At 37.2% G+C, this 19,646-nt stretch overlaps 1 protein-coding gene across 4 annotated transcripts in view; it reads left to right on the top strand.

Moving 5' to 3' along the window:
* Positions 1 to 19,646, top strand: part of LOC129005330 (protein pangolin, isoforms A/H/I/S) — a 259,998-nt gene that overhangs the window by 202,755 nt on the left and 37,597 nt on the right. For 3 of the 4 annotated variants that reach the window (XM_054434194.1, XM_054434190.1, XM_054434192.1), the window contains exon 4: positions 10,168 to 10,333. In XM_054434194.1, coding sequence (XP_054290169.1) covers positions 10,168 to 10,333 — 166 coding nt within the window. The remainder of the gene's footprint in view (positions 1 to 10,167; positions 10,334 to 19,646) is intronic. The other variant, XM_054434193.1, reaches the window with a different exon arrangement.

The following is a 19,646-nucleotide window of genomic DNA, read 5'->3' on the forward strand; positions in this document are numbered from 1 at the left end:
ACTATTCCATAGTATTATAAAAATCAAACTTCAGTTTTTAAATTGTTCATAGACATTTCGTAATGTTTATCCCTTTTTGCCTCTGTCATTAAAAAGATCGTATATCGACAGGCTCAATTTTTTAATGATTATATTTTGGTATAATCGTTAGGCTTTCATAATAAACCTATTCACTAAACTTGTTCCAAACATCATTAATTATTTAATGAAAAATAATCATAAAAGTTACACCGTTTTGTAGTTTTTCGACAAGTTTCCTTTAAGTGGATATGTTGTATTTCTCAAATTATCAATTCAACTGAGTGTCCGGTTTGAAAAATACATTTTTAGTAATGTTTGATCTCTTCCCGGGACCTACAGTTTGGGAACTGCTGTGTAAAGCAAAATAATCATAGTTTTACAATCTATATTTGACTTATTAGCGATTTTCAAACTCCGTCTACAGATAGTATTTTTTTAATGTATACTTTGAAAACCCAAACTGAGTCCCTATCAAAATTTACAATACAAAATAATAATATAGATAATATAGTTAATACAAAATGTAGGGCATCCATGAGAAACTTTTGATTTACTTTGAGCGTAGGCCTATCACAGTTGAATTACTTTATCGTATTATTAAGATAAATTATTATGGAATGTTAAAATATAGAATCTTGCCGTTTTGTTTATTACGCTTGTCCCTCCTTTCTTTCAAAGACGTCAACCGATACACAGTATAGAACCATGTATTAGTTGACCACCTGACACAGCTGCAGTCTCACATAGTGAGTTCCCACTCCCAGCAGTCTACTCTCACATAGTGAGTTCCCACTCCCAGCAGTCTACTCTCACATAGTGAGTTCCCACTCCCAGCAGTCTACTCTCACAGCCCGCCAAGTTTGTTCAACATTAGTGTCGTGCCCAGCTGACTGTAATTAGTGTCTTTATCGCCTTGAAGCGCTTCTTTTTACCCAGTGTCCATTTTTTAAAGGTGCGAACATCCCTTTGATTATAATACAAATAGCGGAGGTAAAGCTTGTGCAGCACTTATGTTTGGAAACTCGTAAGAGCCGTATGTTTAGCAACCTTTTAGAATTTCCTTTGCAACTTCACCTTTACCGCCTTCCTTTTGTGATTTCAAAGCTAAATTACAAGTACACGTTCCAGATTGTTTTACATTGTATTCCACTAAAGTTAATTAAAAAAAGGATTCAAGATTTAAATTTATAATAGGGTCACGTCAAAGCTTGAAAAATTTACACTATTTAATTGTGTCTTTTTACTAGTTGGAAAAGTGCAAAAAACAATATTGAAATCACTACTCCTGATTGATTAAGTAGAACCTAAGAGGTAGAACATTAAAAACTATAGTTATACGAATGTAGTGTATTATTCTGGTTGAAAAAGTGTTGTAAATATTTTTTTATCCTGAGTCCAGGTGTTTGAATATAATTCATTAATACCGAAATATATTTTTTTTAATATTAAAAATGCGCACTCAACAAAAATGCGCACTTTAATACAATGAAATCGTTCCAAACTCCAATTTAAAATCGTTTCAGTCAATTAAGATTATTTGGAATGTTAGTTTCCAACTTTGCACTCTAGGCTGGTATACACATGCAAACTTATCGTAAGTTAGCATTATACCCCAGGATTAAGAAATAAGACGGAATTGGCAGTTTTGGTCAATCCTAGCAGTTTTTGGACAGGATTGACAGTTGACACTATTCAACTTAGTTGTCCGTTCATGCTCAACTACGGAAGAAAAACAATTGTTGTTAGTGACTGTAATTAATTGCTATTTGTGCTAAAAGAACTACAATTAAGAGGTATTGAAGTCAAAGAAAGATTAACAACTTTAATTGTTGAGGTTTGAAAGTCAATTTTAATTTTTTTTTAAACATGTTTTATACAAGTTATAACAATTGTATTGATATTAGTTGTTATTTTAGTTTGAACAACTGTTTACTCATTTTCAACTCTTGTCTCAATGTAAGCTTTATAACAGTTATCGATGATGTTCCGAAATCAGTTTGAAATTGTTTCCATTATTATTAAAACAAATTATGTGATTTTGTATAAAATAATTAATTGATTTATCATATAAAAGTTTTATATCAATTTTGTTGCAAACTTAATCTGAAACTGAACGATATAGGCTAATTTGAATGCAGGTGGATGATCTTCCTTGTTTAAATGTAAAAAGTACTGTTTATGTTTCTCAATCCCCAAGCATTCCTTATGAATAATAATAAACGTATGTTTGATTTTCTTTTCTGTACATTTTTATTTATCTTCATAAAAATAGAACATATCAAACGTAAAAAAACTAGTATTCATACTTTTATGAGTAATTCATCAGTGCTGTATGTCTTTTGACGGCATTTTCCGACTAATTGTAAACAATGTTTACAAAATGTTTGCCCGATTAATCGGTCACTCGTCTACACGTTCAAACTCCTCGTTAGTATTGCATGTTCTCAAAGGTTGAGTATATATAGTAAATCTTTTGTTTAGGCTGACTTTAGCTTAAGTCACTTGTTAGGTAGAGTAAATATCTTGATCAGAGGTAGGGTAAGATATTGTCCAAGGTTGACCTTACTTGTCGAGAGGTAGAGTAAATATCTTGTTGGGAGGTAGAGTAAATCTCTTGTTGGGAGGTAGAGTAAATCTCTTGTTGGGAGGTAGAGTAATCTCTTGGTGGGAGGTGGAGTAAATCCCTTGTTGAGCGGTAGAGTCAATCTCTTGTCGAGAGGTAGAGTAAATATCTTGTTGAAAGGAAGAGTAAATCTCTTGTTGGGAGGTAGAGTAAATCTCTTGTTGGGAGGTAGAGTCAATCTCTTGTTGGGGGGTAGAGTCAATCTCTTGTTGGGAGGTAGAGTCAATCTCTTGTTGGGAGGTAGAGTCAATCTCTTGTTGGGGGGTAGAGTCAATCTCTTGTTGGGAGGTAGAGTAAATCTCTTGTTGGGAGGTAGAGTCAATATCTTGTTGGGAGGTAGAGTAAACCTCTTTTATTTTTTGCTCGTGTCTACGCCAGTGGCATTTTTGTAATGATGTCAAACACTATTAAGGGAAATCGGTCCAAACCCATTAAAGTCTTGTTGGGAGGTAGAGTAAAAAGTACCTACTGCTGATGTTTCTCAATCCCCATGCATTCCTTATGAATAATAATAAACATATGTAATCTTTGGGAGGTAGAGTAAATCTCTCGGTGGGAGGTAGAGTAAATCTCTTATTGGGGGGTAGAGTAAATCTCTTGTTGGGAGGTAGAGTCAATCTCTTGTTGGGAGGTAGAGTAAATCTCTTGATGGGAGGTAGAGTAAATCTCTTGTTGGGGGGGTAGAGTAAATCTCTTGTTGGGAGGTAGAGTAAATCTCTTGTTGGGAGGTAGGTAAAGTAAATATCTTGGTGGGAGGTAGAGTAAATCTCTTGTTGGGAGGTAGAATAAATCTCTTGCTGAGTTGTAGAGTACACCTCTTGTTCTGAGGTTGGATCAAGCATTGTCCCGGTTGTATTAGGCAAGCATGTTTACTAGGAGATATAATAATATAACCGTTGTCCTGATGCCATAAGCTACTGTATATCCTTTCCTGAGTAATTAGATGTATCCATATTTAGGTCGTTGTAAGCCTACTTTCTAGCTGGAAGTGGAATCCACTTTCCAGGGTTTTGTAAGAAAATACTCTTGATGCATATGCTAATAGAACCAGCCTTGTCCCAGGATATAGATGATCGAACTTTAACTTACTATTTGATTTAAAATTGTTGATGGCTGAACCAAGATTTCTGTACTATATTTTCGTGTGATTATAAAAGTCAGTGTTAATGTAAAAATTTAATTTTCAAGGTTTTTTTAAATATACACGGATTATTCATACACAGTGTTAGCAAAACGGGAGTGCCGATGGATACCAGGTCAAGTCCCTTCAAATGCACGCACTCCCACCGGTCTCCATTTTCCACCGGTCCCGTTTTGCTAACACTATAGGAAAATTGGACAAGTGGAAATCATTGATCAAGTGTGTAACTTATGAGTTTTTTATGTTAACATTGTATTCATAATGGCATTCCAATTTCCATTTTCTCTAGAACTTTGTGTTCGATAGCAACCACTGATTCTACGGTATAACCTTTTAGTGAATTGATACGTAGGGTTAAATTTTAATGTAATCAATTATTCTAAATGCAAATATGAATATTTACATGTCATTTCCTGCCTTCCATTTGTTTAATTGCCGTTTTCACTCCAATAATGGACCCATTAAAATATTGTGACATGGGTGTTAATTGCAGAACGGCGCATAATTATTTTTAACGATATTATTTACTGGCGCTAACATGAGCTGTGTTTTAGCGCGAACGTAAATTAGAGGTAATGAGTTTGACTGCACTTGTAATGTTATAATTAGCGACTGTTAATTTTAACGTATGTTCTACAATATGCGGGTCACGTGACCTCCTCAGCGCAGCGAATGTTTTGCAAAGTAGTTTATTGTCAGGCGTTAAGAGTTCATCATGTGACAGAGTTATATAACAGGATTACAGCATCAGTCGCAGGTCCAATCAGTCGATCGATGCTCAGCAGTCGACAAACATTTAAAGAATGCGCGCGTAACCGGGTTAACGCGGCACAGTCCATCACTAGCGACTGTGCCGTAAACTCATTTCGTTTGTCAAATTTGCGACATTTGTTTGTACAATGGGCGGGTCTAACTTTTAACTGTCTCTTTGTTGTAGGTTTAAGGTTACGCGGGGGCGAGAGGGGAGGGTAGCTTTGATCACGTGCCCCCCCCCTCTCAGAGACGACCGCTGCTATCTCTGTGTCGGGCCGCTCTTTGAAGTCCTTTGAGCGCTCACATCAAAGCGAACATTATAAAACCTCTCCTCTCTCCCTCTCCGCGTCACCGACTAGTTTATATTTCAGCTCAGTTCGGCGTCTGTACTGCCGTCGTGTGCATCGGATCCTCGTCCGGGCCCGTGGACACCGTGGAGTGCCGGTGCTGGATGTGCGAGGACGAGGCAGCGACCAACGCCCAACGCCAACGCCGACGCCGCCACACAGTGAGGTGCGAGTGCGGAAGTGCGCGTGTTCGCCACGGCGGCGCTAGTGTCAGGCTCCGCTCGATAATTTATTACCTATTCATCTTACTGTGCTAACTGAATACAACAACGAGCCATTCTGGGTTGTCTTGTATAGCTTTATGAACGGTTCTTCTATTAATCTTACGTAAAAGCGATAGATCAATACTGTAGTACTGCATATAAAAAACTACTCCGTTAATAAAATCAGTGCGTTATAAAACCGTTAAATACGATGTAGATAAAAATATAGTGCATTAAAACATTATCAAATGTCGCCCGATGGACAGGACGTAAAATCTCAGAGTAAAGTCAAGAAAAAACCGAAATCCGGTGACACCCCCATCACCGTAGTCGTTCCTAAGAAAAGAAAACTCCTAGAATATAACCAACATAATGAAGATGATGATGTTATTAAAGAAGAGCCTACTGACACGTGTTTGGCGGATCAGCGCAGATCTCCAAAAGCGAAGACTTTTCGAGAGGCGAATCTGGAGAGGATTTTGTTTAGATGGTACGAGAGGAGACAGATCGACCCAGAAGCTGAGTTCGGACCACCCGACGTCCTCAAAAAAGCGGCGATTCTCTCTAGAAGACTCGGTGCTAGTGAAGACTTTGTCAGGGGTCTGGATAAGGAATGGCTCAAGGTTTGGCAAGCCAAGTATGGAGTTGCTGAGAGCTCGGCGACGACCTCAACCGGCAACTCTACAACGGCATCCGCAGAAGCGACCTCCGCGTCGATTAAGATTGAAGCGGACGCAGAAGACCCCTTGGCCGTGGTCAGTAGTGGAGAGTACTCTGATGACCAGATATACAGTGCGTTCGCGTTCCAGCTGGATTGGACGAGTCTCCCAGACAAGACTTTGGACGTAACTTGCGATGACAGAGTCTGGGTCCTGATGGCTGGGAACCGTTCTGGTCGCCACAGAACGAGGATGCTGATTACAGGAAGAGAATGGAGACCAAAATGTCTTAGGAACGTAAATATGCTGAGTCAACCAGTCGTCTATGCAGGTGGTGGCATTGGGAAGTTGACTCCCGACCTATTTACTTGGTGGTTCCACAGAGAATTTGCCCCTGCGGCGCTCTCTCTCAACGAAAGAGGGGCGATTCTAGTCATTGAGCATGCGGATTTTCTTCCTCCTGTCGCAGACTGCATAGCGAGCGACGGCAAAGTCAAGCTTATCATCTACCAAAAACCTGATAATCCCTACTCTGTTTTCCCCGATCAAACTCTAGTCGCCTCCGAGTTGCGAACACGTTACGCTATGCTACTTCTCCACGATATTTCTTTAGAACAGCAAAGATGGCTATCGGTCTCCCAATTTTTGGCAAACTTTACCCTAAAAGACGCATTCCCTATGTTACATCGCGCTTGGTTGAATATCAGACCAGAAACGTTCAGTCGTTGCTGGGCAAACCCAGTCCCCACAGACCCCTCGGTCGGAGTTTCTCTATCCTTCGGTAAGTCTACGTCAACACCACTACAAGTAGAAGAAGACCGAATGTTGCTGCTCGAGCTTCAGTGGTTGGCTCACGATCTAGGACTGGAGGTGACCGACGAAGATCTCGCACATTGGGTGGGAACACTCCCAGAACCAACTGATGTCCCTGTTGTAAAGCCAGAACCTGAAGAGGAAACTGAAGAATCCGCCTCGGTTCCTACTGCTGCCGAGGCCGCCACTCACCTACAAAGTGTCCTGGCATGGATGGAGTCCGAACCTATCGAACCCAACCTTCTGATGGTTGTTAGGGACATCATGACGATGGCCAAGCAGGTAATTGTAACCGGTGGTGGTGAATAAGACATTGGAGTTGTTTGTTTAAAAACCGGTTCGTTTCGTCTGACGCGGTCCCCCACCACTCATCGGCTAACAACTACCTCCTAAGTACAAATATTTATACGGGAAACCGGTCGTGAGGTATGGGGCGGTCAGATTAATCACACGGCTCCTTTCTTTCTCGAGATCTGTACAATTATCGCATCGTCGCTGGGCCGCCCGCCCGGAATATATTATCAATGTTTCACGCCAATTATCATAATTCGATCCGGCTCGATCTTCTCTCGTTTCGAGGGTTTGCTGATTTTTTTCACTTTAGTGCATTTGGAGTAACTCGTTTTATTTGAATAAACGTATATTCCGACTGTTAGTTTCTCGAAAATAGATCAATTAATAGAAACTATTGATTATGATCTCCTGACAGAACTTACCACTGTGTGACTTACGTCTCTAGGCCGGCGTCACTTGTCGATGTATGGATTATTTCTGTTGTGTAATACGACATTGAATACATGAACAACTATACTTGTTCAATCTTCAACTATGACGAATTGTACTGGTTTAATATTTGGAAGAATTATTTATTTAAAACACATTACTTCATTCGCCATTTTAACTCAATGAAGCCTTTACCCACATTTTACAATTGTTCATGTTTTACCTTTCTCCATTACAGTAAAAGAATAATATTTCCTTTTATAAATATATATTTCTTGGCAAAAAGAGAGTAAGTTATGCAATAACATAGCTAAGTTGTTTTAATAAAAAAAAAAGATTTACTAGTATGTAGGCAATCATTTAATATCCAATCAATCAATATAGTTAATTTAAAGATTAAATACATTTTTTTCTGTATTATATGGTGTTTTCTCTTATATTTTTTTCATAATTTACTCACTTTCCTTTTACGAAGAAACTAAATATCTCATGCAAATAGATTCGTTAGTGTAAACCACGCCTAGTGTCCTGATCGACAACAAAGGCTGACAACAGCTTTCGTGCACAACCCTTCAATTTTTCTCCAGCCGGCCTAAAAGAGATTCAATTAGAGCATGATGGTAACAAATTTTAATGTCTAATTTCGGGCCGGGAGTCGAGGAGTGGGGGGTGGAGTGGTGGCTGTTCGGCAGCGTGTTGCTTTGAAGTTGTTTTCATTATTCATCAAAGGCGAGCTGTTTATTCTCCGACAACCTATTATTCTTTCATCGTGTGTTCTTGATAAGATAAGAGAGTCACTTTGATAGTTACTACCACTCCATCAGCTGTTCAACATGTGTTCCATGTTCGGACTCCACTCATATATTTATTTTGCACTACCTGTTATGACCGTGGCCATTGCTGTTTTATCTAGGCCTACTTCAATTTATTTCATCCTTCCAACTTTTCACGGTCGTTTATTTACGGGCGTGTCGGACAGCATTTTGTTGCAAACTACTGAGTATGCTACAATATGTGCAATGTTATATATGCATCCGTCTGACAATCTCCCCGTGGTTCTTAATAGAAGGCCCTCTGCATCGATTTTGCAACCAAAAATATCAGCCTTTAAAACAGTATTTTTTTTTTTTTTTTTTTTTAATTCTGTTTGATGAAGTTGATGAGTAAAAATAGTGTTTACAAGGTAGTCAAGCAAAGCTAAACTACTTTATTTGTCTCAACTACGAGAAGATTAAGAAGAGGCTGTTTCGTGTTGACAAGTGTATAGGTTGATAATTGAGTAAAACAAAGCTGCTATACCCATGCTTCGCAACCAACGATGCTTCGCAACGGGGGTGGTACTGGAGTACGCGAAAGAGATTATGCTGTTCTAGACCTGCCGTTTTATGTAAAACACATCTATACAATCTGTATGCTTTAGACACAAAACACTTATGTAGTAAAATTTGTTTCTTTAAATTTAGATAATGGGTTCAAATTCTTTAAGCAAGTACATTAAGTGACGCTGATGCAAGTTTTAAAATTTAACTCTTATTTAACTTGATTTGGTTTGAAAAGTAGAACTTAAGAACGTACATACACTTACTTTAAAATCCCCTCGTATATTTGAAGCCAATGGATAAAAAACTAACAGTGTATCGTAGCAATGAAATCAATTACTTGATATTGTTGATATGTACATAAACAGTAATTACACTATTATAACTCTTCAACTTAAGTCAACCCTCTTTACCTGTAGCTTATCATATTCTAAATTACAAAGTAAAACTATGAGAAAAAATCTACAACCCCTTTATTACCTTTCTTTAACTGAACATAACATTCTTACTAAATAACTTGGACATTTCCTCGATGTAAATCGAGCACCATATCCCTTAAAATAAATAATAAAAACACTGTTAAAGTCATATTCTATATTTTTATGTAGAATATTCTATAGAATAGAATTTTCTGTTTAGATTCTATCAATATGTTGTTGTAATTTTTAAGTTAAACAAATAAATAACCAAGCAACTTAAAAACAAGAGAACCGTTTCGTTAAATAGCAAATTTAAAGGTTTTATGGAGTAACTGCAAAACAATAATTACGAAATTGTTGGTGATTATAAAAAGTTGTTTTTAAAAGTCTAAATCACCTGATCTGTGAGTGTAGCCTAAGTTATGTTGTAATGTCAATGACTTTTGCTGTGGCATAATCAGCTGGCCAACAATGGACCTTGCTACACCAGCTGTGTATGACATTTGACTATCAAACATTAAACTTTGTAAGATAGTACGCGACTACCTAAATGCCAACTGTCCTGGTCTTCGGATTGGACGGGATGGTCCAATTCCTTGGCCTCCACGTTCTCGAGACATACACCCTTAGACCTTTCTATATTGCTATGTCATGGAGAGAGTGTTTGCAAAGATTGTTGATTAATATCAGACTACAAACTTTGCGCGCAAACCATGGAGAGCACGTAGAAATAGTTTAGTTAGATTAGTTGTAGTTATGTAACTGTAATATATTTTTTATTGCTATGTTGAATACTATTTTTTTTAAATTTGCTTTTTAATACAAAATTTCAATGTTTCTAAGTTAATTGGTTATTTATTTGTTAAATCTTAAAATGTGTCCCATAGATTATGACCACCCGGTATATTTATTATGATGATAGTATGGTAAATGAAATTTCAAAGCAATACTTAAATGTAGATAAAGCAAATTATTTGTCCTATTCCAACGATTCTAACCTCTTATTACAATTAAAGTAGGTATACAATGTTCATTTAATGTAGGCTACTATGAGGTTACATGGATTTCCTAGCCAAGTATAACATTAATGTGAATCAGTAAATTGTGTGTCCATTAAAGTAACGTGTTTGTGTTTGTGTTTTGCAGGCGAGCAAGATGGGCCTGGGCGCGACACACCCGGGAGCTGGACTTCCTTTCTTCTGCCACAACGGCGACCACCTGACGCAGCCGCCCCCCGCCCACATGGGCATCCCGCCCTACCAGCTGGACCCCAAGGGGGCGGGTGAGTACTGGAGACACTCTAGACTTCCAGGTTAGCGAGTACTCGGGGTCCGTGTGGTGGAGGTGCAGCAGTGTCAAAGTGTCAAACCCCTACAATACTTAACCACCGACCCTTACTGTTACTGTTACTACCCTTGTTGGTGACCTTTGGAAAACTAATATCAGTGTTTCTCTTCAATTTCTGTCCATCGGAAAGGTTAGAATTTCGTGTTGATGATTGTAAGATTGAGTTGGTACAGAATCATCCCATTTGGTCGTAACGCAGGGTTCTGTGGGTTTGGGGGTTTATCCTAACGGTCGAATCAGTTTGTTAAGCAAATAATGTCATCGAATAGAATTTTTTTGTTTATTGTTGAAATAAAATAAAACATGAATTAACTGTACAGTAAACTTTTTTTTAAGATAGTCAAGGTGGTTTTTCGCGTATGTTGTGGTACGGTCAGACAAGTTTTATTTTATTTTTCTATAAATTCAAACAGTCAATATCATTACATAATTGATAAATTCAATTAAAATCTTGGCAGTTAAACAATGCAAGTTTTTATAGACGTGAATCAGTTTATGAAACTTTTCGAAATCATGTTTGTGAATAGAAAGTATTTTAGGGTAGTGGTTTTGTGAAGTATACTTTCAATTCCCATGTTTAGGAACATTATACATGTGTGTTAAGGAACATGTGTCTGATGTCACTTTATCAGAGTAAAAATAACTTGGTTTGATCACAGACTAAACGGGACATTATAACATTCTTGTAAATACTTTTAGGTCTCTCAGGAAACATGATTATTGCGTTAAATATTGACATTAGCAAAATCGTTAACCCAGATGTAAAGGAAAATCCATTTCCATTTTTTTCATGTAATGAGTTCATAGAATTTGTAGTTATTGAACATACCCAAACAATTAATTTTAAATGGCTACTCTTGGTGGATTTAGAGTTTAGAATATTTTCTGATTGCAAAGCCAGTTAAGGCGAAGGTTAAGGGTTATTTGTTACCTGTAGCTTTACCCTGGCTCCGTAAAGGCTACATTCACAAAGTAAAATAAATCGTTCTTTTAAGTTTCTATAGGAGATAGCATCATATACCACATTTGATAAGTATTTTAGTATAGAAATAAACCAATATAAAAATATCGCTTGCTTAAACATTAATTGGCACCCGAAAAGAATTTAAAAACCATTTCTTTGGGTTTCATCTTATTAGATAGTCGTTTGCAAAACATTGAAACGTTCCAGTAATGTTTTAGAAATTCACAATGCTTCACAGACAAGGGAATAAATGTTAGTGAGTGTTAATTTGTAACTTTCAATTGCTTGCGTATATTGCGCATCTATGACCTTAGTAAAGCTAGTAGTTAGTATTTGTGTATTCTCACTGTAGACAGATCAACAGCTGCTCGCGGTCTGTAGCCATATTGTACTATTAACCCGTATATTTACGCCTGTTTACCGCTGTTTAGACGACGCTAGTTCTGAGAAAACATCGGTTATTTATAATTTAACGGCAGTAGGTTGGCTGCAATGGGTATTTATAAATATGTGGGGAGACGGTGATCAAACGCTATGTGTGTTTTTAATGTAGTATAAATCGTGTGTCATATTGTTGTAATAGTATTCCGTCGATTTTGTTTTACTTTTTATACCAATTTACTGATAGTTGATTTTAAAAGTATTCGTTTTGCAAGGAAATCCCTTTTGTGTTGTTAGCTACATCCTTTGGCCTCGGAAATATGATTGCTACGATTGAGTTTAATCTGTTTTGTTGTATAATAATCAGTACTTAATGACTTACTCCCCGACGCTGAATTAAGAGTTATATTAAAATCAATCCCTGACTAATACGGACGAGCTTAGCATCACTTTTAATGAATAGAATGTGATCCTTACCAAACCATCTTAAAAACAAATAGTTTAAACGTCAGTTAGGTAAGTAGGTAGTAACAACGTGAGGTATTCAGTGAGGCAGAGTGAGGTCATATAAGTATTTAGCCTCCAACAGAAAGTCCCTCAGTCTAATGAATCGTCTTACATCACATTTTTCGCTGCCGTGTCGTTGGTGGTTCACAATTAATTAAGCCCACTTGGTTGGTAATTGTATTGTTGTTAATTACTGGCTGCAGCTTTGCCGTGGACAAAGAGACGAGGTGACGTCTCCCCGTTAAAGAATTCCACTTTTATCTTAGTAGCATTTTTATTTAAAATCCCATTATCTGTAGAAATGAGAATTTGGATGTTTTACTGTATTTATTTATTCTTGTAATCGTGTCATCCTTAAAACTTGTTGGGTATAATAAGTTAAACATGTAGTTTCTTTTAAGCATTCGTGTTTATGTATGTAGCCCCAAAGTAAAATGCTGTCTACTCTTTCAGAAAGTTTAAGGCAAATTGAGAGATACAAATCACACTTCTACAGGTTAGCGCTTTGGGCTCTGAAATATCAGTTTAACAGTAACATTGTAGTGTAGTATGTGCCAAATGTGCCGAAAAGTATTCCCCGTACGGTCTGGTAAAAAACGTGGAAACGAGAATCAGTTTCATTAGTTTCTTACAAAATAAAGTACATTTTAGCAGATTATCTTTGGTAGTTATCTTTGGTGAGGTTTTTTGTCTCAAACTGCTATTTACCTTTTTTTGTATTTGTACTAGTATGTAGTATGTTTGATGTTCCTGTATTCTTTGGGGTTACCGTTGAACAAATCCGATTTGTTCGTAATTTCCACTTACCCTTATGAATCAATAAGTGAAAGATAGAGGACTTGATCAAATAAAAACCGTGTATCCTTGGTGAATTTTTCGTCACATGTATCAATGCGGTAGTCGTCGATAGAGTTTCAGTGGTGCTGTGGCCTCGGGCCATCTCCTTGTACACAGATAACTCGGTGCAATTGTGTATCACAGCCGGAGCCGGAGGGTAGCCATTGACCATACTTTGTATCACTATCGCTATACTACAATGTTTATTGTTTATCTGATATTTCACCGTCTGACAGTGGAGAGCGCTAGCCTCTAGCTTGTGATCCGAGTACCTAGTGTTGTCTGATAATTGCTACTCAGCTTTGTGGCTTTATGTTACTTCAACGTGTTATTTATATGCGAATCTGAGGTATCAGGTATTGGCAACTTTGATCTGCGTTTCTTGTACTACCATTACCTACAGTAGTTGCTTTGAACTGTTTTAGACGTAATACTATATGGACCTTAAAACACCTTTTAGAGACGTGCAAACTTCTATTAGGCCTACCTTTGTTCAGCTCTGTTTCTTAACAATTGACCGTTGATTTACCCTTCATATTCAACCCTGAATTTTGACTTGTCTCTCTAATTCTCCCGTCAAACAATTATAGGTCTTATGTAGGAGGACGTATGAGTTTATGTTGTTAATACATTTTGCTATACATCATTTTGTTGGCTATGTCATGGCCAATACAATGAATTTACTTGAATGAAGAACTTTGCTGTATGTTGAAATTAAATAAAGGGTTTCAGTTTAGCTACTAAATAAAAGCATTTATTTCATTTTGAAACTTCTATTAATTGAGCCAACGAACGAGTGCGTTGATGTAAAACATAGTTCTTGTACACGATTTTAATACAGTACTAAACCGAAGGCGGAAAACCAACGATACATTTGTAATACAAATCTTTGAATGACTAAATCAACGCTGGAAAAAGCGCTACTGCTGTCTCCCGTAATCAATTTTCAATACAACATGTTTTTAATGAGAGAAAGAGTGTATTTTTGCAACTCTATGTATAGTAGAATGCATAAAAAGGTAATTTTTATTTGTATATATACATATGTACATATATACAGTATAGGACGAATGATAACTCTATTAAGGGGTATGATATTTTTTAACATTAGTGAAAGAACGACATCTACAGTTTCAGGAGCGCTGTATGGTTGTAACATTCTAGTCGGGTCGCTCCCGCGATTGTCGGGGGAATCGGCAACCTTGTTTGGGGAGATTCAAATTAATATTTTTATCGAAAAGCGACGGAGAGATAAATCAACTGTCCTTTGTTGCAGAAGAGCTCTCGCAAAGGTCTTCTCGGATACAAAACGTTGACTCGCTTAATTGGAAAATATGTAAATAAAAATGCACCGCTAATTAATTAAGTCTGAATGGGAGCGACGGAAGGAAAGATCGGCGAGGGAGTAGAGAGGTCTGTGACAGTAACTGTAGCGGGGGAGGGTGAAGGGGTAGTTTAGTAAAATAATAATGGCCAATATCGTGGTAAATAGAAGGTTAATTTACAATAACGGCTTGGAAAATACATTTTGTTTCATTTACACGCTCTGTCGCTTCAATGCCGCCCTTTAATTGCCGCATTTCGTTAATTAAAATGAGAAATAGAGACGACCGACCGGTCTAATTATGTTTTGAAAAGGTTTATCAATTACCGGGTAAGTAGCCGAGGCGATATCTACAGACTATTCACAAACACAGTCACAATGCATATCCCTTGCTTTATCTAGCTGGGGTATAGTCTACTCCGTTTGTAGTGTGGGGGTAAATAGTATGGTTACCTCCCGCTATCTCCGCGTCCCCATATCTCCGTGTACCGCTATCTCCGAATTTCAGAGTGACCCCTATAATCCTCGGTTACTTCCTGCTTTTAGACTTTCCAAACCTAACTTAACTTAACTTAACCTAACCTAACCTAACCTAACCTAACCTAACCTGACCTAACCTAACCTAACCCACGGGTTAAATTTTCATCAAATCTTCCATCCACGGGGCTTCGCAGCCGTGGATGCAATGACAGCTAACAACGCAGTCAGTGACTGGATTATAAGGGTCACTCAAGAATTCGGAGATAGCGGGACAGATTTGGGTTCGGAGATATCGGAACGCGGAGATAGTGGGAGCACACGAAATAGTATGAGGGAGGTTTGTTTTGCCGCGGAACCTTGAATTTACCTGTTTGATACCTAACTAAATATTGGACTACGACGAACTACATAAGCGTTTCAAAATAAACAGACACTTTACTAATTTTTGCCTATTTTCTAAAATAAATTGTTGACGGATTTTAAATTCATTATATGGGTTACATAACTCGTTCTAAATCATAAACCATTATTTAACCTGTTTTGCTCTAATGTTTAAGTGAACAGCAGTTTTCATTGTTTACGTCATTACAAACTCCTTAACTTGTCGGTAGTCGATGCCATGTTGGTCATCAACATATGGCCTGTTGACAGTTTATTGTTCGAGAGCATAGTGCAAGTACCTAGTTGTTTAATCTACAATATTATTATATAAAAATTAACTTGCTATACGGTCATCTTACACAACATCTTATAGCCTACAAACATACTGAAATTATGTATACATTATCAATGCAGTAGGTTACGTTGATTTAAATTGATTAAATTGATCGTTTTCTCAGATCATTTCAACTATACAATAATTTTAATTTTTTTTCTGAATTAATTATTTTTCATAAATTTACTCTTGACAGTAAAAAGCAAGTAATTTCATAAACATACAGCCTATTACTATCAATCGTGTGTGGTAAGTAAAACGTTAATGTAATCGAAAACTACATAAATTACTTATAATGAAAACCGGTTAGTTTACAGTAATGACTGCTAACTAAGTCGCGTCAATTAATTAATTTTCCATTAGTTAGCGAATAATACAAACAAACATTGCATCGGCTGCGCTAAAACGTCGTTCCTTAATTATATGATAAATGTTTTCGATTCCGTTTACAAACGTGCATTGTATGTATCGGACACAATGCCAGCCCCAGTTCCCTACTGGCTATAGGCGCGTTTGTTTGGACCTCCGCGGTTATGTTTTGTTGTAAATATCCCGCAGCTTTGAATATTAATTGGTTATGTAAATGTATCTGAACCTCCGCTTCTCTATAGTGCCCGCCCCGATCATCAAATTTATTATAATTATTACCCAACTCTCCCTCCCCTTTTAAGGTAATTAGGTGTTAAACAGTTTCTTTCAGCGCCGCGAGGGATGCCGATGTTTATACAGTACAACACTGACTCCATTATGTCAAGCTTTTCGCGCACCCGCGTGCAAACCTGTTATTATGCGAGGGGTGGTGTTTCTTCCGCACACAACCCTTTATAATATATTCCGTAATTGTAAGTGATCTTATTCAGCAAGAAAACATTTTATCGTTCACTGAAAACATCGCAATAGGAAAACTTGCATTTAAATACTTTATTGTTTGCTCTTATTTATAGGTTTTATCATTGACTATTAATAGTCAGATGTGTTATCTTACAACTAAAATATTACTTTTGTCGTGACTGTTACCTTTCACTGTCCATCAATATAAACAAAAATTCCATGACCTAAGAGATTATAGGATCTCGTGCAACTTTTTACCATTCCTCAAAACATGATTGTATGCACGCACACATTTTATACTTCAAATCCGAGATATTTTCACACATTACTTGCGGTTTTATCTAGTAAATAAATGTGATTGCTTGTTTTTGATGCTACAGTTTTTCAACAATCCTCGCATTATTAAACCATCTAAACAAAATAAAATCCGTAAGATGGAATCACGTATCGGTTAATTGTGGAAGAGTGCCGGAGCTATGATAATGCCTGGACCCCATGGCTCCGAGACAACCCTCCCATGTAGAATGAAGACCAGGATGTATATTTCAGTGGAGGAGATCATTATTCATATTATCAAATATGACCACCATGTCACCACTGCAGACTGGGCCGCCAGATGCGAGCTCTCATCAGCCCGCGCTACCATGTGAACTAATGTCTTTCCGCAACGCGCTCCACTTGAGTTCGCCCTCTAATTGAAATTGAAGACAAATTTAACCAGAGAATTATTCCCCCTTTATGCGGGAGTAATGAGGCCGCCCTCTCTTTAAGCGGAATTTTAATTCCGCCGGATTTCCAAAGATCGAATTGGTTTAGAATCGCCCCCTCTAGTCGTAATGAGACAGGGGTTCTCCGGTTTTTAGGTTTTGGAAACGGTCGAGTTAATCTGTTCAATGCTTAGATTGCACCGATGACAGCGAATGCGGAGTGTTCAGGGCATTGGAAATTGATGGAGAAATATTCTATTATAAAAATAAATTTGGTTTGTAACTAATTGTTTTACGTAGTTGATGGTAACATTCAAAGAGACAAATATTAAGAAGACAACATATGTGTTTATTTCAGTTATATCTTAGTATAGGCTGTAAACCGATTTATTTAATCTGTTTTCATTTAGCAGTTTGTATTAAATTAGAGTTCATTTCCCTACTAGTGGATATTGAAGATTTAAATAAATAAATAAACCGTTACCTTGTTCAATATCCTTTGATTCTTCTTATGACGACCGGTTTTGTGTCGAAAGTCACATCATCAGGTAAATTCTCGTAGACAGATTCGTTAAGGACACATACAGTTTTTACCGAACACAAAACACATTAGATTTACAAAGTACTGTAACAAATCGTTCTACGAAGATTGACCTGATGTGACTGTCGCCATGAAACCGGTCGTCATAAGAAGAATCAAGGATATTGAACTATGTAACAGTTTATTTAATTATTGTTTTAAATTATTTGCCTCAACAAACGTTTTTTGATATGCTACAGTTCCTAACAATATGAAATTAAATTACATTTTTTGGTTATTTGACTTAAGATTTATTTAAGCTTGTAAAGCATAAAAAAAGAATAAATAATCTAATTATTATATCCATAAGAGATTTCATAAAAACCAGTTAATCGAACACACCTTGCTATTATCAGAGTTTGAATTTGTAAGTACCACTTTAGAACACTGTATTTTTATATGATTAACCAATTGTGTTACTAATACTGAATAGAATATTAATTATAGTGCGTTGAAACAGTCGTGGCACCTGAGGGATTAGGAGGCCCCAAGGGTTTACACGGGGTGTCCTAATCCGTCAGGAGTATAGTTGAAAATTTCAAGATTTACACATTTGCAAATATGAACAAGAGCCATAAAACAGAATTGCCTCATCATATTTTACATGTATTTAAATTTTACATCAGCCCAAAGCCCAGAAACCCATTGTAAGTTTTAAGTTAAACTATCGTATGATTGAATACAAAGTCCGATTAAGAGAATCTCTTTCCCTTCGCACGGCGTATTTATGTTTTGTAGTATATGTGTGATGTGAGCACTAAGCAGGGAAGATGAGCAGTCCGCCAGTGATACTCGCATGATCGGACCGCTTAACCCCGTCATCCTGTTAGCATTGAGACCCGCTCAAGGGCGGTCAACAGGTTGGATATTGGATTTGCTACATTTCCCTTCCATTGTGTTCGTCGGGGAGAACACTCGAAATATTTATATGAAAATGTGATCTCGGATGCGCCGCTGGTCGTCATTGTGGCGCTGTCGACCGTAACTCATATCTCTCATAGCAGGGTGAGCACTGCGCATCTCAGGTAGAAAGGCTGTGTTAAGAGTGTAAAGGTTGCAAGATCGTGTTTCATTCATTTATCCCTATAAAACCGAAACTTAAATACAGTAGACTCCCTCCTTCCAGTTACCTTTAAACCAGACACGTTTTACGAGCACGTCGGTTTAACCGGACTGGATCGGCAGGAAGTGAGCGGTACTGAAACGATTTTTCTCGTAGGGAAGATATATTAGACCAGTGATCACATGTTTAAATTTAATGCTCTATACATTTATGAAAAATATTTTTGTTAGTTAAATACTATAATTATATAGCCTATGCATTAGACGTTCCTAATTCAACACATTTTGGGTCCTTAAACAAAACCCACTATCCGAACTGGATAAGAGGATGTCTATTGTATGTATAAATGTAAAGAAACTCAAAATAGTCCTAATAATGTAATGAATGTTATCGCAACCCCCTTAAGAAGTATCTTTGAGGTCCCATAATTCAGCCTGTTATTATTGACAAAGTATGAGAGAATAGAGTTTAACAAGTTAATGTATAGCCCTGTGGTTAACGTTTTATTGTACAATTTATTTTAAATATGCCCACAGTTTAATCATGCGAATAAAAGATGAATGGAAATACTTTAAGAACAATGAGAAACATAGTTAAAATCTGTTAATTTAACGGTTAAACAAATATTTCAATCTAAACTCTCTAAATTTGATAAAAAACTCTACATTAAGTTGCAACCAACAAAGGTGGTGTAAATCAACCTTCCCTCTGGACTCACAACAGAATTTTCTCCACACGAATTTTTTAAACTTTACGTAGTTTTATCTCTGTCCACATAAAAGCCACTTTCTCTTACTTTATCGGATTTTTCCTCTGTCGTGAAAATAAAACGCATTAGCAGCAAGCGCTACGGCGACGAGGCGGAGTGCGTGGCCGAGGCGAGTGTCTT

Source organism: Macrosteles quadrilineatus, unplaced genomic scaffold (assembly GCF_028750875.1).
Source record: "Macrosteles quadrilineatus isolate MER2022 unplaced genomic scaffold, UCM_ALF_1.0 Scaffold_19__1_contigs__length_3004403, whole genome shotgun sequence".
Taxonomy (NCBI): Eukaryota; Metazoa; Arthropoda; class Insecta; order Hemiptera; family Cicadellidae; genus Macrosteles; species Macrosteles quadrilineatus.